This window comes from Hemicordylus capensis, chromosome 4, assembly GCF_027244095.1.
Source record: "Hemicordylus capensis ecotype Gifberg chromosome 4, rHemCap1.1.pri, whole genome shotgun sequence".
Classification (NCBI taxonomy): domain Eukaryota; kingdom Metazoa; phylum Chordata; class Lepidosauria; order Squamata; family Cordylidae; genus Hemicordylus; species Hemicordylus capensis.
This window is the reverse complement of record NC_069660.1, coordinates 172,035,200-172,055,104: the sequence shown is the minus strand read 5'-3', so window position 1 is coordinate 172,055,104 and position 19,905 is coordinate 172,035,200. Positions and strand designations below refer to the sequence as shown.

The 19,905-nt window shown below is 44.1% G+C and overlaps 2 protein-coding genes across 6 annotated transcripts in view; one reads left to right on the top strand and one right to left on the bottom strand.

Annotated features, from left to right (window-relative positions):
- TMCO6 (transmembrane and coiled-coil domains 6) overlaps positions 1-14,661 on the top strand; it is a 23,011-nt gene extending 8,350 nt beyond the window's left edge. For 4 of the 5 annotated variants that reach the window (XM_053313680.1, XM_053313681.1, XM_053313678.1 and 1 more), the window contains exons 2-12: positions 2,584-2,708; positions 3,334-3,443; positions 5,625-5,808; positions 7,260-7,364; positions 8,286-8,371; positions 10,190-10,306; positions 11,599-11,710; positions 11,794-11,968; positions 12,264-12,355; positions 12,839-13,006; positions 13,113-14,661. In XM_053313680.1, coding sequence (XP_053169655.1) covers positions 2,584-2,708; positions 3,334-3,443; positions 5,625-5,808; positions 7,260-7,364; positions 8,286-8,371; positions 10,190-10,306; positions 11,599-11,710; positions 11,794-11,968; positions 12,264-12,355; positions 12,839-13,006; positions 13,113-13,238 — 1,400 coding nt within the window. In that variant the 3' untranslated portion in view covers positions 13,239-14,661. The remainder of the gene's footprint in view (positions 1-2,583; positions 2,709-3,333; positions 3,444-5,624; positions 5,809-7,259; positions 7,365-8,285; positions 8,372-10,189; positions 10,307-11,598; positions 11,711-11,793; positions 11,969-12,263; positions 12,356-12,838; positions 13,007-13,112) is intronic. The other variant, XR_008320788.1, reaches the window with a different exon arrangement.
- On the bottom strand, positions 13,532-19,905 carry NDUFA2 (NADH:ubiquinone oxidoreductase subunit A2). The gene is made up of 3 exons (XM_053313686.1): positions 19,738-19,905; positions 15,994-16,100; positions 13,532-13,706 (listed from the first exon to the last, which is right to left on the bottom strand). The coding sequence occupies exons 1-3, from the start codon at positions 19,842-19,844 to the stop codon at positions 13,615-13,617; spliced, it is 306 nt and encodes a 101-aa protein (XP_053169661.1). The 5' UTR covers positions 19,845-19,905; the 3' UTR covers positions 13,532-13,614.

Here is a 19,905-nt window from a genome sequence, read left to right as displayed (position 1 = left end):
CCCTCTAGTCAAGTTGCTCCCTTCCGCTGCTTCTGTTTCAGAGATCTAGTATGTGGGACACAGCTCATCCACCCACTTTGCTCCTGTGTCACCCCCTTCCCCACGCTCAATTTATTTCCTGGTGCTGCCACTGCTTTGTCATACTTAAATTGGCCTATTAAACCTCTTTAAGCTTATTCTCAATATGTGATTTTACATACACACAGAGCAGGGGCGTAACTATAATAGGGCAAGGGGAGACAGTTGTCTGGGGGCCCTCTGCCTTGGGCTCCCCCCAGAGGCAAGTCACATGACTGACTCCCCCAGCTGCGCACCCGTCCAGGCTTCCTTCAGCTGTATTCATCCTCCAAAATTGATGTGAGTGTTAAGACCTGGAGCTACCAGAAAAGCATGTCTTTCTCTAGTACCATTAAATGACTTGCATCGTCCACAATTTACAAAACCTTTAAAAAAATAATTTAGGATGATATTCTATTGTGGCACATAGGTTTTTTATATATATAAAATAAAATTTACTATGCTTTTTGTTACCACTATTCAGCCTCATTTAAGATTTCTTTACTTCATGAGCTGAGCTTCAGTGAGGGGGGCCCCCATTTTAAAATCTTTCTGGGCCGACTCCAACCTTGCTGCGCCCCTGACACAGAGGCTGCCTGGATGGATTCTTTGTAGATAGTGTTTTATATTCCCAACATTTATATCCAAGTCTGATAACAGAACTACCAGCATAATAACTATCCATTCCTGACATAACAGATTCTTCACATTCTTCTCTCCAGGGACCAACTTTCTCAGCATCTAACCCCAGTAAGCAAGTGAGATTAGAGCCACTCTTTAAAACATTTTTATTAAATAATTTCATTATGAATAGAAAACAATAAAGTAAGCAAATAAGAAAATTGCACAAGCAATACCTAATCTTAAAAGCAACAATGCCATAAATCTCTTTAAGGAATAAAAATGGGATGAAGTGAAAGAATCTTTTTAACAGGATACATTTCTCAATTCAGTTCTTCACCTTCCATTCCTTCTTGCTTATTAAAGCATGGAGATTCACACAAATGGGTATTTTTCATTTTGTCATGTCTAAATCACAATAGAAACATATTTTAACAATTGCATTCTAAAATGCCTATTAATATTAATTCATAAGGGTTGGAGAATGAGTTAGATCCTCTTAATTTTATAAAGATGTTGACTTCTTGTCACTAGTGTTGGGGCTATTAGTGTCTGGAATTATTAAATTCCTACTCTTTAATGCATAATTAATGGAGATTTTAAAAAATGAACTGTGGTTTCAAAAGTGTTGGGTACAAAGTGTGCACCATAGCCAAGGTTTTCCAGGCAGGGCATGTGTCTAGAATAAGAAATATTTCCCTGTACCAGAAGATGCTGTCACCTGAGACTGCCCCTCCCCCTGTGTATGCTTATTCAGCAGTAAGCCCCATTGTGTTCTGTTAGACTTGTTCCTAGGTAATGTGTATAGGATTGCAGCCTTAGGTTCCTCCTGAGCCAAGACAAAGGAAAAGAAGCCAGAAGATCGCCAGGTACAGGGGCAGAAAGAAGTGCCATTGGTTTCTTCAAGATAGAGAAGGCTTTTTGGGACACCCGGAAGAGATTGCTCTTTAGGCATATTGTGTAAGAGAGTTCCACCTTTTTAGGAATGGGTGCACGGGGCACACCAACTAAAGCCTGGCAGAAGTGTGACAGTTCTATGAGTCTGGTTTTGCACCCACTTTCTTCCCAGAGCTCATGTATTAGAATTACATCTATGTTTATAGAACCCTTCCTGGTTCTCTTTAACCCAGGCTTCTAAACAGACTGTGTGACAGACACCTTCACTCTGTGAAGCTTCAGCTCCAAATGACATTCTCTAACTGAATTCCAGCTTAGGACAGTGCTCTTCCCACCACAGGGATTCTCAGACTCAGCTGCAGGGCTTGTCTATGCCAACTACACAAGTGTACAGTGTACAGTGTACAGTGTACAGTGTGTGTGTGTGTGTGTGTGTGTGTGTGTGTGTGTGTGTGAAATATAACTACACACATACACACCCCTATACTTAACCACTTCATACCCAAACATCTCTAATCAGTTTATACTAAAATCCCATTTCATCACAGGCTACCACACAGAAGATGAAGCAGACTTGTTCTCTCTTTCTCTTGAGAACAACAGGACCAGAATCAGTGGGTTGAAATTTCAAGGAAGCAGACTAGACATTCAGAGGAATGTCTTTATTATCAGAACTGTTCAGCAGTGAAAGAGTCTGCCTTACACAGGGGTATGCTGGTGGGAAAAGAAAGGAGAGAGAGGGAGAGAGAGAGAAACCATTCTTAGAATAATTAAAAACAAACCCAAAACACCCTGATTTACCCACATCTATTGGTGCAACGGTGTGTATCTCCTCTTCTTCTCTCCCTCTCCTCCTGCTCCCCCTCTTCACCAACTGCTTTCTAAAATCAGCCAGATTTGTGTATACTTTTGACAATTCCATATGCACTTTTTTTAAAGCTCTTTGCACTTCTCTTCAGTCCTCCTTGGATTGGGACACCTTGATAATTTATGTATTGCTTGTTACAGCTCTGAGGAGTGCACGGAGGCAGGAACAGTTGATCAGTAAGCGGCTTTTACGTGATGACACTTTGACAGATGAAGAGCAGATTGGGACAGACAGTGAAGCAACAGCTCTTTTCTCTGAGCAAGAGGTATGATATTCAAGTCATTTCCCCAAACATATAGGGATTCACCACAATGCATTTAACCACACAATCCTTTGGTGTGTTTAGGGATAACTGGCTCTTTGCATTTATTGCTGGTTTGGGATCTCAGTATACTGAAGTGCTATATAAGCTGCCCAAAAGCAGAGTGATACTCAAGTCAATGTTCTATCTCTTTGAAAAAAAGATGTTCAATACTTAACCTTCATAATTTATTAGACCCTGATCTTTGCAAGTTTTATTTTTATACAGCAAGCCAAGATGGTGTGTGCTTTGCATCAGAGAAATTTAAAATGCAAATTTTACATCCAGCTCTGGGGATGGAATCATAGCTCAGATAATCTTATTTGCATGCAGAAAGTCCCAGGTTTAGTACCTGGCAGCATCCCCTGGCAGGGCTGGAAAAGCCTCCTGCTCGAAACCTTGGAGAATCACTGCCAGTCAGTGTAGTCAGTACTGAGCTAGATGGACCAATGCTCTGACTTTGTATAAGGCAGCTTTGTATGTTCTGTAGAAGTTCTGTGCTCTCTTTTGTTACTGAAATTATGAAAGATTTGGTTCTCCCCCCCACCCCTGCAAGGCTTACCATTGACTCAGTATTGCTTACTGGCAGGTTTCACAGCTGCTGATAAACATCCAGAAGGGAACAGAAGACAGGGCAGTATCCTTGAATCGCCTTCGACGAGGACTACAGCACAAAGAGACACAGCAGCAATTCATCAGGTTAGTTTATGTGCCCCTGCCACTTAGTGATACCTATCCAGAAAATGCTGCCAATTTTGTCTTGATGTAAATGGAACAACTTAGGTGCAACATACCCCTTTGCAAGGACAACCCATGTTAGCCTGAGAGGGGTCCACATTTCCATGGCAGCCAGATGTATGCAAGATGTCTGTGACCGTGAGGTATGATTTGCTGACTGTCATTTTATATGAGTAATCAAAGATTTCTTGCAAGAATGTTGTAACAAAAAGGGTTTATTGTGTCCGCTTGTCTTTGTTGACCTACAGTTGCTTTGGACTTCATTCTGCATATTTACCTTTACAACAGTGATAATATGGCATAGTTTTTGTGGCAATTTCCCTCAGCATCTTTGAGGTTAAAGTGTACTGGCAGTACTGCAGGATGCAGCAAAACGTTGTATGAGCAAAAAAATACATGGAATGGAACAGAGTAAAGTATGGACTGAATTAGTCTCTTTATAATTGCAAATGAACTAAACTTGGCTCTCAATATTACTTGCAGTCACCACTACATTTTTGGTTCAGTTTGGGTTCAGCAATGACTTAAGTTGTTTCAGTTTGACTAGTTCAGACTAGTAAAAGTCTCATAACTAGTTTGTTTGGCACATCTGAACCAGTAAAGTTTGGTTTTACACTGTGATGTTTGCGAAAGGAGGCAGTGTATGGTGTAGCTTAATCAGATGGATCGATGAACTGGGAAACCTCAAGTTCAAATCTCGTTTCAGCCACGAACTCATTAGATGGCCTTAAACTACTCTCTCTCAACTTCCCATCAGCGATATGGGGATAAGTAAGATTATAGCAATCTTTAGACCTGTAAGGATTACAACAGAATGATGGCTTGGATCCAGAGGTACTTTGTACAAACAGACAGCACTTCCTTTTATACAGGGTAGGCTCCCTGATTTGCAGAGGGTTTGTGTTAGTTGTATGTATGTTAAGTTCTGGTTTGTTTATGTATAACTACCTGGTTATTGGGAGCATAAGGGCAAAAATCATCTTAAATGTTGAATGGATCCTAACCCATTATTCGCTATGGTTAGGAGCAGTGGGTGTACTGCCTCATCTGCTTTTAAAAATCTAACCCTAATGTGGCACAGTGGAGAAATGCTCGAATAACAAGCATTTAGTTAGTGATGTGCATGAACCGGTCTGGAGGCCATTTAGAGGCCTCCGAACCAGTTTGGATGTGGCCCAGTTCGGCAGTCCAGCGTCTGGCGGGGGGTCTCGCGTTAACGGCGGGGAGGTTGTACTTACCCTTCCTGCCGCTTTCCCCCCTCTGGCACGCCGTTTTTGTGCAAAGTTTTGGGGGCGGCAGCGTTCCTCCCTGCCGCCCCTGCCCCCGTTGTTGGCCGAAAAAAGAGGAAGTCGCTGTCGTGCGACGTGCGCACGCAACGTGTGACGTGCGCGGTGGGCGCATGCGCAACAGCTACTTCCTCTTTTTCTGGCCAACAACGGGGGCAGGGGCAGCAGGGAGGAACACTGCCGCCCCAAAAACTTTGCACAAAAATGGAGTCCCAGAGGGGGAAAAGCGGCGGGAGAGGTAAGTACAACCCCCCCGCCCTTAAAGCGAGACTGCCCCCCCTTAAAGCGAGACCCACCCACCCACCCACTCCGGCGCCGCACCCACTCCGTGGTTCCGTGCACATCCCTACATTTAGTTGGTTGCCGGTTGGAATCCCCGCTGGTACTATATCAGGCAGCAGTGATATAGGAAGATGCTGAAAGGCATCATCTCATACTGCGCAGGAGGAGGCAATGGTAAACCCCTCCTGTGTTCTACCAAAGACAACCACAGGTCTCTGTGGGCACCAGAAGTCGGAATCGACTTGATGGCACACTTCAATTTAATTCTGAATTGATCATCTGAATTGGGCATGGAGAGTGGAAAAGAACATTTATGCTGTTCCAGTCTGGGCTCAAGAAGCTTTAAAATTATGGTTTGTATTCTGTACCAGCTTTGGAGGGAAATGTTCAGTCAGTTTGGTTAGATTCAGTAAGTGCCATGTAGCTGGAACTAGCCTGATCTCCTGGGCTATGCTGATTCAGAAGACTGGGAACATTTTAACAGCACACTTGCTTTTCTTCAGTGGTACAACTAAGTAGGAAGAGTATGTGGTGCAGCAGAAAGCTGTGTCAAGTCTCTGTACTCGTTTTGTAGGCTGGAGGGCAGCATGCGTGTACTGATTGGCCTTTTCACCAGCAGTCTGGCAGATCTGCAGATGGAGGCAGCTCGTTGTCTGCATGAACTCTCACACTCTAGTGATCCTGATGTGGTTTCGGCTTGTTTGCCAGCAACCTCGTATCTCCTGACCTATCTCTCTGGACACAGTATAGCCCTCACGGTAAGACACACAAGCCTGCACTTCTCAATTGCTTCTGCTAAGCTGGAGGTGGCTGAAATGTGGTCTGTTGTCCACATCCAGTTCTGCTTTACAGAACATGGTGGTATAAAAATGGTCTTCTCCAGTGTGCGCCATTTTTTAGTGCGCAAAGGTGACTCCAGGTGAAACATAACATGTGGCTGTCTACTTCATTAGAACTGAATGTCTGTAGTTTGAGTTCAGTGGTCTGAATCAAACAAAAAAGGTCCCTTGGCATGGTTTGAGCAAATATATCCCCCAAAAGAAGGGAAGAAAGCTCTGAGGGACATGAGAGGGGAACATGTGAAGTCTGGGGGAAGGTGCAGCTCCCCAGGCCTCTTGCAGTGATATGAACTGGTTTGCAAGCCCGCCTGGGAATGAGGAAGTGGCAGTCTGGCAATAGAAGGCAAGAGAAGTCAGGCTGTCATGGGCAGAGTGCATTGACAGGCTGGTTGGATAGGAGGCCTCCCTATCCAAGAGTGGTAGTAACTGAGGCTCACATGGGTCCTGACCTCTGAAGAAGAGCTTGGCAAAATGTCTGGGAATGCTTAGCGACTACAGGAATAAAGTATACAAGCCGACCCCGCACAGAGCATCTGTGCGCTCTTTGGGGCCGGCTACCTCTCCCCCCCCCCAGTCTCCGGTGGGGCTGAGTGCCGCCGCTGCGGCAGCTGCCGCCAGTGGGCCAAGTGCCAGTCTTTGCAGCCAGCCACCTCTCCCCCCACCCGCAATATCAGGGCCCGCCACCGCTGCCGCCTCCTCGCCTGTCGGCCGGTCCTCCTCCTCGCCTCACCTCCTTGCCCCTCGCACCACTCGTCGCAGCCATGCCGGGCCTGCCAATTGTCCTTTCTCCTGGGTGCGCCAGCCAATCAGGCACCTCCGCAGCCCAGCCAATCAGCTGGGCTGCCGGGATGCATTTTCCCTGGCACACCCAGGAGAAATATATATAAAGTATATACCAGGGCCTGAAAAATCTCAGGTGCCAGGGAGCAATGACTTAGCTGTGGAGTCAAGTCTATTCAGAGGCAGAGTGGTTTAATGAAATCTTTATATCTCCCAAGAAGTTCTGTTTCTCTTCTAAGTATATTAATTATAAAGAGGATAAAGAGAAGCCCCTCACCTGGTAATTCTGTTACGTTTTAGAGACTTGCGGTTTGGGAGGTATATAAATATGTTAAATAAAAAATAAATCCATTGGCTGGCTCCTAGATCCAAATAAAATTTGTCAAGGCCTGGTAGAGAATTCTCTTATATCTGCTCTTGCTCCTTGAGCAGTTCTAACTGTGCATCCCAAAATCATCTTTGCTACTGTCTGCTCTACTGTGGAAATGTTTCACGACCTAGAATTATTAGCAGGTGCTGCTGCAATGTGCAAGAAGAAATTGTTATAGAATGTTGACTGCAGAGCACACTTTCCCCCCAATGTATTTCAGGAGCTCTGTTTGTACACACTGGGGAATTTGGCAGTTGAGATTAAGGCTGTGAAGAAGCAACTCCTACCTCAGGGCATTATCCCAGTCTTGGCATCTTGTATCCAGGTGAGTGGTCAAGATAGCCTTCGCTCAGGCTGGCTGCATGTCAGCTCTGTACAAATCTTGTCTAAGCAGAGAGCACATTTGACTCCTGTATGAATTACATACTGTCAGCTGTAGAGTAAGCAGAGTTGCATAGCCTCATTGCAGGTCCTACAAAGAGCCAACCTTTGTTGCTGTCCATCACAAAATAGGATGCTTTGCAGAGAGAAGCTTGCTGTTCTTAGCATCACTGAGCTCAGTGTTTATAATGTTAACTTCCTGAGAACCTTCTGAAGGAACACAGCAGTTTTTGAGCTCCAACTTGACTAGATATACACATGGTACATTAATGCATTTCTGTTGTGTAAGGTTGTTAGAAGCCACCTAATGGCGCAGCAGGGAAATGACTTGATTATCAAGCCAGAAGTTGCTGGTATGTTTCCCAAACTATGGGGACACACCTATATCGGGCAGCAGTGATATTAGGAAGATACTGAAAGGCATCATCTCATACTGGGTGGGAGATGGCAATGGTAAACCCCTCCTGTATTCTACCAAAGACCACAGAGGAGTCAACACCAACTTGATGGCACACTTTAAGGTTGCTAAGGATATTGTCCTTTGGCAAATGTTCAAACAGTAAACCAAACAGTTATCTCTACATTGACCTTGTAAGCCCATCCTCCGCTTCAGGGCTTTACAACTTTGGCCCTCCTGCAGATATTGGACTACAACCCCCATCATTCCTGACTATTGACCACTGTGGCTATGGATGATGGGAGTTGTAGTCCAAAACCAGCTGGATGATCAAAAATGTGCAGCGCTGCTCTACTGGTTCCTTTATATATGTATTGCCCTCTGCCTCTACCCCTCTTTCTCCTTGGGGTATATGGAGATTTTGACTTTGAACCATTGAATGCGAAGTGTTGTACTTTCTGATTTTAGTCTCCTCATGTGGTGGTGCAGGAAGGTGTTGGCTATGTTCTGTCACAGCTCTTGCAGTCCAAAGAAGCTCCAGCTGAAATAATACCGTAAGCAGAACAAACTATTTTATCCAGTTTGGAACTGGGTGCATATCTGTGTGTATGGGAGAGTATATACTTTCCTCCTTGGCTAATATTTTTATGCTATTGACCGTGCCAACTGGCATAAGAATCAATATTTTGTTTTAGAATCTCTCACCCATCTGTCTTACAGCTGGAATAACCAATACACCTTTTTCTGTTTATATGTATTGTATAAGACAATATTACATAGGAACCTGCCATATACTGCGCCAGACCATTGGTCTGTCTAGCTCAGTATTGTCTAGACAGACTGGCAGCGGCTTCTCCAAGGTTGCAGACAGGAGTCTCTTTCATCCCTATCTTGGAGAAGCCAGGGAGGGAACTTGAAACCTTTTGTTCTTCCCAGAACGGCTCCATTCCCTGAGGGGAATATCTTAAGAGTGCTCACATGTGGTCTCCAATTCAAATGCACCCTGCTTAGCTAGGGGGACAAGTCATGCTTGCTACCATAAGATTGGCTATGCACTGCATTTTTATCTGAAGTATCCAGTGTTAAATTACTAATCTTGATGTCCTGTCCTGTTCAAAATATCCACTTGGTAATAGCTATCCTACTTGTCTATCTCAGATTTCCTAGAGGCACACAGAAAAGGCCTTTCATAATCGAGTTTACAGCACTATGCACATTTACAGTTCTGTTCCAGTAAGCTCCAAGTGACCGTTCCATGAAGGCTACAGAATATGCACCACTGAGTCGTGCAAGGGGGCAAGGGATGTCTTCATGTCCTTTGACCTAGAGATATCCTTGTTTGCCAATTTTGCTCTTCCCAAAATGAGTTTTGAGCCTGAAGAAGGAGCCCTTGGAAGGAGTGTGGCTGGGAGGGACTTGCCTGGGAACACAGTCCCAAGTAAAGCTCAGTGGAGCCCATCAGTTCTGGCTCCTGTCCCCAAAAGTGGGATGAATGGAGAACAGCATAATTAAAAGTCACAGGTATCAGCTGATTTTTGTTCCCCGGTTTGTGGTGCCAAACTTAAGTGGGGAAGCAAATGGATCCTGCCTACCAAATAAAGTTGTTTACATGTTGATTTTCACAATTAAGTACATGATCTAGAATTTTCTAGCGTAGTCTTAGTTAATGGCCAACCATACCATGTTAAGAATGAACGTGTCCGCATGTAGTGCTTCTCTGAATTTGGGAAGCTTTTAACTTTGCTGTAACCTAGAATTTAGGTAGCAAGTTTTCCACGTGGAGGCCACCTTCTTGTTCCTAAGAGGTGTTCCTCCCTGTGCAGAAAGTTTCTTAAACATTTCTTGTGCATCAAGCCAGACCCTTCATCTTTCAGCACACAAGGTGAACATTCCAAATTCTGCCATTTAATATGCAAATAGATAAATGAGCAAATAGCATTGTATTGCAAAAGCCTATTCACTTCATTTGTGGGGGGAACATTGACGTTTCTGGCAGGAAGTAGTGTGGCAGGAGATGTGTGCAGTTAGGTAGTCACTTCTGAAGACCAGGTACTCGAACAGGGGCACACAAATTTTGTCCTGGAACAATGAAGCTTTTGTACCATTTCATGTATATCTTCCAATATTGAGCTAGATTTTTTAAATGAAAAATTTTGTGTGTGAAGAATCTCTGAAATTGTGAATGACATGTCTCCTGTTAAAATCTGCAGAGGAGCCTGTGGGCATAGACCCTCTGTGCACTGAAAAGTAACAGTATTGTGTCCTCTCATATGACCCAATCCTGCTAGTTGCCCCTGTGTTATTATGGTGTTTGGTTGAGCTTCTGCTTGGTTCTGAACAGAAACTTATTCTATCCTTCTTTCTGTTCCCAGCTTGGTCCTAGAGTCCACCCTCTCCCAAGACATGCTTCGTTTGATTTGTTCCAATCTGGAAGAGGGAATAGGCGCTGCAGTGGAATTTGCATGGGGTCTTCACTACATTATTTGCAGGTAAATATACTACTGTATATACTACAAGAGTTTTCAAATAGTGGTCCTTATGTTGGTCTATGACTGTAATAAAGATGAATAATTGAAACAGTGGTCCAGCATTCATGAGTGAGAGTTGGGTGGGTGGATTGCATCAGCTGTTGACAGTACAAGTTGGGACCAAGGATGCAAAAAGAGTGGGCATGACTTCTGGGACCTGCAAGTGGGATGCAGAGAAGAGTCTGCTGGGGGTCATCTTATGAACAAGACTGAGAACTAATGATGCAGTGCAGAGATGCTGGTTTTGGAGACTTGTAGTACTCCTCACCTACTCAATTGCTGAGGAAATGTTAAGAATGGGAAATGTTGGCTGCAGTAGTTCATTTTTACGTATGCCTTGTATCCTTCCATAGAAGGCTTTGTTCCATACAGTCTTTTCAGAAGAATGACTTTGATGGTGTTTGTTCATAAACAGGTGGTCACTGTACACAGAACCCTTTGGTTCCATGTGCTTTTAGTTATCTTTTAAAGTATTACTGAAACTATCTCACCATTTCTGCTCAGACATTTGATTGGATGAGATCTCTTTGCCTCTTGTGGGATCACTTTCCCATTCATTACATGCATTGGGAAGGAATTATATTAATCTTGTATGTGGAGGTGAAAGAGTAGTACTTACTATAAGATTTAAAGTGGATTCTTGCATGTAGCTAGTTTTCCTCCCCGTACCTAACAGTTTCCATCATATGAGGCAAGTCCACTCGTTACAGATGAGGAACTTAGGATAAATCCAAGAAGCAAGACTGGATAATAGACCAACACCACAAAGCAAGCCTATAGATAACTGTTTCTGATGGTCCAGGTCCAGCGCAATGGACACATTCACAATGGCTCACATTCTCCATAGACTCTAGAGAAATGTTGATGATGCTACAAGGCTCTCCAAGGCCTGTCAGTACTTCTGTGGAGGTGGGTTGCTCTGTGGCCTATTAAACATAGCACAATTGTAATTGCAATGCTGCTCTCAAGAGTAGCATCACAACTGCAGTTGTGCAAACTAATAGGCAAGAATCTGCCCACTTTTGCTGCCACTGACCCCTACACCAGACCTGATTTCCACGACATCCCATGTTTCTCACTCCCTCACTTGAACATTCAATATTTTTTGTGGGGATGGGAGGGCTGAAACGTAGGCAACAGGAATTGGAGCAAAAACTTTCTAACAACTTTGCAGTTAAGTTGTGTGAGGCAAAGGAGCAAAATTCAAACTAAGCCTACTAGAACAGAATACTTTTGCTCTTTTCTACCTATAGCCAGGTGAACAACGCGCTACTGATCTCTCAAAGGACAGTGCCATCTCTAGTGAAGCTGTTGCTGGAACTGGCCTCCATGATAGCAGCAACTTCTGTTGAGGGTCTGGAACTGGTAAAGTAAATGGAAAATATCTTGAAGTTACCAGGCTGTGCCCCAGACTCTCCATCTGAATGTACCTTATTCCACTCTTTCAGCTGATCTGCCCTGTGGTGCGGTGTGTTGCCAACCTTCTTGCAGAAGGAGATGGCTGTGAACTATTAGTAGAAGAGGAGTGCTTTTTGAAGGCCTTGTTTGTCTTCATGCAATATTTCCTCCCCAAACATGTCTTTGTTGTACAGGAGTGTCTATGGCTCATCAACAACCTCACAGGTATGTCCTTTGCACACATCCTAAAGCTTGCTCTGGATAAGAAACAATTGCTGCTTTCTGTATCCAGCCATATCCTATTGACACCTATTTGCTTTGAGACGCAAACACATGGAAAGAATGTGTCAAATCTAGTATTCTTGCTCCTTTGAACAACAAAATTGCCATACACAGCAGACTTATCTCCACTGGAATGACCAATTAGATTCAGTGCTCCAAACTTAGTTCGACTGCTTTTATTTCTCAGTGAAACAGATTGTCTGTAGGATTGTTGAGCTCTTTGTATTCTTTTTTGCAGCCGACAACACCATATTTTGCTGTGCTCTACTCAGAACAGACTGCTTCCCTTTTCTGCTAAAACTCTTATGTTCCCAGATGGTGAGCTTCTTGGTAGGTAGCAGTATTGATCAGGGTTAGAGTGGAAAGTGAGTTGCACTCATGTAGAGACCCCTTCTGCTCATGCAGGGAACTCACACCAGGAACTTCCAGTAATCTCTGCCAAAGATCTGGATACTGCTACTGAATAGAGAACTGACTTCTGCATAAATATGCAGAGTATTGCACTGCGATTCACTTTCGCTAGGGCTTGACAGTGGAAGGGAATGCTGCATCATCAGCCAAACCTCTAAAGGGACTGTCAATAGTGAACTTAGGTAAAGTCTCCTGATGAACAGCAGTGCAACAGTGTGCAAGGTTCTAGGCATTGCACTGGCTGACACTACAGTATATCCTGAATTTTGGGAGACATTAAGAGGACAAATCTAAAGCACGCAACATATAGGAAAGCAGTTCAGTGCCCCAAATGTTTGATATGATTGTATGAACTAGAGGTGCAAGTTGACCACCTCAGCCTCTGGCTGTCTTGCTCTTCAGGTTCTGACAGTGCTGTGCAACATAGCTGCAAAGGGTGCTGCCTGCTGCCAGGCATTGCACCAGAAGGCTGTGCTTCCTGCCCTCATAAGCCTCCTTGCCCTTCCTGATGTTCAAGTGGTGAGCCAAGATCTGGAACTGCTACACCTCCTCTTCCATCACTGGCCAGAGGTAGAAACTGTACTTGGTGCATCCTGGTTTTACCACATACTCTCAAGGCTCAGATTGCACTAGTAGGCTCAACACTAATGCAAGTCTCCCCTTTCTCTTGGCTCAGGCTGCCACCGACTTTGTAGCTCAGTCTGGACTACAAGCCCTGGAGCAGTATCAGGATAACCTACAGCTGCAGGAGCAAGCAAAGGCACTAATCCAGACTGCCAGCCAGCTAGCTGCTTTCCCCTAGGATTGTCTCCTTGGTGCTTCTGCTGAAGATCTACAGCATGCTTCCTTATAAAGTTGTGATAGTGATACTCAGATCAGCTGTATCACCTTGTTGCCAATAGGACCTTGAACAGAGCACTGACTCTCATGTTTGAAAGGACAGTATCAGCAAACAAGTATGGCTAATACAGTATTTCTGAAAACTAGCTTTTCTACTGGACCTGTTCTATGCAGTCTACATTCCTACCTTTAACCTAGCTCTTGAAGGTAGGAAGAATCATTTTGCGATTTTGGCTATAAAACAGGCACTTGGGCTGTATTTTGTAAATCATTTTTTATACAGGAGTTACACGTGTAAATTTTAACTTAGACTTAAATACAGGTTGTATGGATTATCTTTATGCTTTGCTGTTAACAGCATTCTCCAAGACTTTGGTAACTTGGTCCACAGTTAGGTTGTTCAGTGGTATACTCTTCTCTCTGCCAAATGCTGAAGGGGGAAAAGAAAGAGAAACTGGATGAAAGAGATCTCTCTTGAACTGTTTTTATTTAAGGGTAGAAGTTTAACAGATTGCTATGCACTTGTGGCATAGAGCACATCGCAGCCTGTTTTTTTCTGGAACCTTATTGGACACAGGAAACATCCTGCCCAGCCAAAGTGTGATATATAGGTTCTGCAGACTTTAAACAGCTACTATATTGAATTCTGGGATACTATGCCATAAGGGGGAAGTGTCATTTCACATGTGCCTTTGCTTTTGGATGTGCTGGCAAAGAGCTGGTTTTCATAAAAGCTGAAATTCACTTATGCACTCTTATGCCCAGTAATCTTGCTTTGCACTTCATCTAAGCATCTCTAAACAGAGAGAGGATGCCTGAAGACAGCATAAAGTTGTTCAGACACACAGGAATCCTCACAATTAGCTAGTGTGTCTCCCTACCTCACCAATTTATCTGGATTCCAGAAAATCTGAGTTGATCTTTCACTCCATCAGGGTCCTAGGCACTCGGGTAGCTAGACCTTAAGAAAATACTAGTTAAGCTTATGACAATGCTTTCTTGTCTCAGTTGTCAGAGCAACACATGTTTTGCCATGGGCAACAGGCTTAGCCAGCTAGGATAAACTCTATAGCTTCCTTGGCTATACTCTGTTTTAGCATGAAGCCACCATATCTGTTCAAAACACCAGCTCAGTGGTCAGTACAGGTTGGTGTACTGGTATGATCCCAACAGTCCTAGGACTACACCAAACACAACACTGGTTTTGGTTTATAGACAATTCTAAAGGTTGGCCATATGGTTCACTGCTACTGATCCCAGTTTAAAAGTATGTAGCCAACTACAAGGCCAAATACCAAAACCTGGCTAGACAAGGTCAGAGGCCCTCAACTTGAAGTATGGTTAATTGATGCTTTGCTTACTATTAAAGTGTATGTTTAATATGACTGGGTTTGGGAGCTCTGCTGTCCTGGATTTATAAGCATTTTTATTGCTGCAACCTCTTTGAGTTATTGTTCTGGAAGAAATGTGGGATAGATTTTTTAAAGAACAGGAGTCTGTAGGAAAAGAGAGAGTCACAATTTGCCTTGGTTTACCTGCTCAATGACTTCTCTGCTAATCAAACTTAACTGGTTCTCTAGGATGTATATATCCCATTCCTGTCCATACACCCAACCTATCTGTTGTCTCAGGTTTGTCAGATTCTCTCTTCCTTACCAATGGGAGGGACATAGCCATTTCCTAGCCCCCAATCCAGAAACCAGGGTGGATTTGATTTAAATCAAACTGATTTAAATCACGATTTAAATCACTAGCAGGGTGGATAAAAATCAATGATTTTTTTTAAAAAATAAAAAAAATCAGGTTTTTTAATTTAAATTGGATTTTTTTAATTTAAATCAGATTTTTTTTATTTTTTTAAAAAAATCATTGATTTTTATCCACCCTGCTAGTGATTTAAATCAGTTTGATTTAAATCAGATCCACCCTGCCAGAAACATTGATGAATATACTTTAACCATATTGAAATCCTATCTCGTTTCTATTATTGAAGATTTTTTTAAAAAATATGAAATAGGACTGAAATAAACCCCTAGGCATGTAGGAATTTGAATATTTATTTTTCTCTATTAGAATAGAGAAAGCCAGTTGTTTCCATTTACTTTTCAAATGTTACCTCTATCCAGGGTGGATCTGATTTAAATCAAACTGATTTAAATCACTAGCAGGGTGGATAAAAATCAATGATTTTTTTAAAAAAATCAAAAAAATCCGATTTAAATTTAAAAAATCCGATTTAAATCAAAAAAATCCAATTTTTTTTAAACCATTGATTTTTATCCACCCTGCTAGTGATTTAAATCGTGATTTAAATCAGTTTGATTTAAATCAAATCCACCCTGCCTCTATCTGAGAATTCCTTCTGCAGAGGTTTTTCCTTTCTTCTGATAGTAATAAGGGTTTATTTAGCAAGATAAATCCTTGGGTGATAAAATAAGACAGAATAGCCTTGTACAAATGTGGGGAGGGGGAAGAATGTGCAAATGATTTGGTGGGCTGAAGCTTCTGGAAAGTTTCCATGGCTTGCTTTCAATCACAAGAGTCCTGGCAGGGTTGAAGATCCACAAAACAATTCAAGATTGATGGTTCATATAATTAAACAGAAGATGGAAGTCAAGTTCTTGTCCTCTGGAAACCCTGATATTTGAACTGCCTGACAAGTTGTTTCCACCTTACTTACAATATTCAGCTTCACAGAAGAGTCCTTCTCAACTTACCATATCTAGCCCAGAGTTTGGGCTGCACATCTGAGCACTCTCTGATCAGGATAGGGAAATCTGGATTGGCTTTCTTTAGAGCCACATAGTGCTGTTCAATGAAGTCTCTGCAAGAAGCCAACAAATACCAACAAGTGTCAGACTGAGGCCACTTTAAGCCCTAACACTACAAAAACATGCTGTGTTAAGGAGGTACCCTTCATGAGAAGTTAGCAAGGGACACAGACCACTCTAGAGCAGGGCTGCACAACTCAAATGCCCTAGTGGGCTGGAACTATCCACAACTTGGTGTGCAGGGGCAGAGGTCAAACTTTTAGCACATTATTACATTAAATATTATTAGTTACTTGTGGATCTATTCCCCCTTATCAATGGACCCATAGTTTTAACCAAGGATAGTGGCCAGAGAATAGGCCCTGTCCCTGCTCAAATCAGTGGGGCCCCTAGAGTGCATGCCAGCCCCAAACAAATGCCAAGTCCTCTCCTCTCCCTAAATTGTTGCTTTCAGGCTGCAATCCTAGGCATGCTTACATGGGACTAAGCCTCACAGGGCATACCATGGAGCATATTTCTGAGAAAGCATGCACAGGATGGCACTATGGCAGTTTCCAGCTCCTCTGTTGCTGCAGATATCTGGGAGCCAGTAAAAGAGTCTCTGCAGGCCAAATCCAGCCCCTGGGCCTTATGTAGTGCAGGCCTGCTCTAGAGTAAGGGTTTTTATTATTTATTATTATTTATTATTATTATTTATTCAGTTTCTATACTGCCCTTCCAAAAATGGCTCAGGGCGGTTTAGAGAAATAACAACTTAAGACTTTATACCTTCAGATAAAGTCTGCCACATCAGTTTGTTTACAGGAGTTCCAAGCAATATTGTAGAGGATTCAGAAGAAGGTTCTAGGGCCTAGCTATCTTTTCATATCAACTCAGGATATGCCCTAGAATACATCCAACTCCCCACAATTATGGAGGCTGGGTGGGTTTAGTATTGGTAGATAAGCAGTCTTGAATTCTATTCAACATTATAGATCCTCTCATTTAGGAAACCCTGAGTTCTCATGAACGCAGTTTGAAAACCACAAGCTAAAGCAATCGGCATAGACCTAAAACAGCAACATGCATGACAACCGAGGCAAGTTACCTCTATTGGAATAAGTGCAGCAAAGTAACAGTAACTGTGGTTGGAAGGGAGTGTCCTTGCTCCTTATCCATTGCCTTAACCTTGCAAATGTGTGTTTGGAGCAAGAACCCATTCCCCTTTCCTCTAACACTGAGATTGTGCCATCGAGTCAGTGTTGACTCCTGGTGACCACAGAACCACGTGGTTTTCTTGGTAGAATACAGGAGGGGTTCACCACTGCCTTCTCCTGCACAGGTTGTTTCCCCGCTGCGCCTTTAGGTGGCTTTACTCCCAGCCAAAACGGCTATTCCACATGCGCACTCACTTTTAGCACAGTGTGCGGGAACCAAGGCTGGCAGCAGCAATAGTACTTTCTGAAGTACTATGCCCTTTCCCAAGCCTGTGTTTCCAAATGGGACACATACAGAACACTAGTATGTTGGCTGCCAGCCTTGGCTCCCCCTTTCTCTCTCTATACAAGAATCTGGCAAATGACATCTCATTCTGGCTCCTAGGAGTTTCCCTTCTGTCCCAATATAGCATTTGATTGCAAGACACACTTCACATACACAAAGTTCTGTAAATAAATCCTGCACAAGTAGCAACAGAAACCATCTCTCTTGACTCAACTCGTCTCTATCCTCTGTCGTGGCTCATCCAAAAGAGAGAAAGGCCAAGGACCAAATTAAGTCTGATGGCAGCAGCTATATTTTTAATCCTGCACCTGTCCCCATACTGCACGGGTGTCCATTTTAATACAAAAGGGCACATGAGGGAAGCTGAATCCTAACCTTGCCCCACTGTGATGCATCGTTATTTTTTCCCCTCCAGCCTTGCTCGACAAGTGAACTGGGTGGTGCACTGTGTGAGCTAAATTAGAACAGGAGAAGAAAGATCCAGCTTTCTTCATGCACATGTCTCTTTTGATGTTAAAAATGGACCACCCCACCTTATTCACGAACAGGGAACCTACAGCTGAAAACACACAAAACTACTGCTGCCATGACTAGCTTGGCTCTCAAAGTATCATTTGTGTTGTGTGTTTTTCGGTGTGGGAATAAATGGGCAGAGCTGTTGTTACTAGCTTTGTCAGCTCTTGCCCAGTTCCCAAAAGGTGTCCAATCTGTAGCACCAGGGACAGGAAAAAGTGAGCCTACTGGCCTAGCAATAGAAACATGCCAGGCTACCCTGTGCTCCTGTAAGTTCCTCCTACACTGCACTGGCTCTCTGGCTCAGTAGGAGAGCCATGGAAGCTCTGTGTCAAAACTACCACAAGGAACAAAAGACTGCATGTGTAGGTAACTGTGCATTTGACAGGTACTACTTTGATTTAGACTTCGCTTTGTGACACATTTGTGCAGAGGTTGGCTGCTGTCATCACCCCAACAAAGCCTTCAGGGTGGGCTGACTTATCAGATACATTCAAGTCAACATAGAATATGAGCACTGTAGGAACATAGGAAGCTGCCATATACTGAGTCAGACCATTGGTCTATCTAGCTCATTACTGCCCCGGCAAAGAGGCACCTTTTACAGTGGCGATTCTCTTTATTTAGCAGGGGGGGGAGTAACTGGCCCTATCCACCCCCAGCACAGTACTTCCAGTGACTGTTGCTGGTGTCTATCTTATGTTTTGTTTTAGAATGTGAGCCCTTTGGGGACAGGGAGCCATCTTATTTATTTGTTATTTCTCTGTGTAAACCGCCCTAAGCCATTTTTGGAAGGGCGGTATAGAAATTGAAACAACAACAACTGTCTTCACAGACTGGCAGCAGCTTCTCCAAGGTTGCAGGTAGGAATCTCTCTCAGCCCTATCTTGGAGATGCCAGGGAAGGAACTTGGAACCGAGATGCTTTTCCCAGAGCGGCTCCATCCCCTAAGGGGAATATCTTACAGTGCTCACACTTCTAGTCTCCCTACATTGTACTGGATAATAGGGAAGAGATTAGGTTGCCAGCTCATAGTGAACACCAGAGGCTTTAGCCTTTGGTTTCTGGGGGGGTCGCCAGGAGAAGCTGTAAACTCTCTGGGTGAGGGGCCAGAACCAAAGCAGGGAGAAAGAAAGAGGTTACTTTCTGTTTGGTTTTAATGAGGGTCTTGTTGGGGTTTTGTTCTGCATCCTTTCCCCATCAGGCTCCATCCCCAGGATGGAGGCTCCATTTCCCCACTGTGTGAAACAGGGTGCTGGACTAGATGGGCCTTGGGCCTGATCCAGCAGGGCTGCTCTTATGTTCAAGTAGAGCTGGGCTCTTCCTTTGATCAAGCGATAGGCAACCCTGGCTCTCCTTGAACTGCATCTCGCAGCATCTGCAACTCGCAGGCAACTCGATGATGGGAGTTACAGTTCCGCATCAGAGGGAGAGCCAGGGTGGCCTACCCCATCCTCTACTCTACTCCCCTAATGGGTGGGGGGGGAGGCGCACTGGGCTCCTCTCGCACCTGGTCAGGCGCCACCCTCGCCCTCGGGGTTCATACTGTCTCAGGAAGCCCGGCAGCCCCCTAGGCAGGGATGGAGACAACACAGGGTAACTGAGAGCCCAGAGCGTTCCTCCTCCCAGCAGCAGCCACTACTGTCTGCAGGGACAGCACAGCCCCCTCCCCAGACCTCCGCGTCTCCCACGTACCTGGCTCCCTGGCTGGCGGGCGAGCGCTGGCAAAGGTGAAGCCGGATCTCCTTGAGGTTCTTCCCGAGGTTACTCCCGATAGCTCGCACAGCTGAAGCCGCCGCCATCTTAACTTGCTGCCCCCTTAACCAATAATATGTCTGCTAGCATCACGGCGTCTGGCCAATC

Coding starts and splice junctions, on each gene's coding strand:
- NDUFA2 (XM_053313686.1), bottom strand. CDS start 19,844: ATGGCGGCGGCTTCAGCTGTGCGAGCTATCGGGAGTAACCTCGGGAAG. Junction 16,101..19,737: donor CCCGCCAGCCAGGGAGCCAG/GTACGTGGGAGA, acceptor GGCTTCTTGCAG/AGACTTCATTGAACAGCACT. Junction 13,707..15,993: donor CAAACTCTGGGCTAGATATG/GTAAGTTGAGAA, acceptor TTCCCCCTTCAG/CATTTGGCAGAGAGAAGAGT.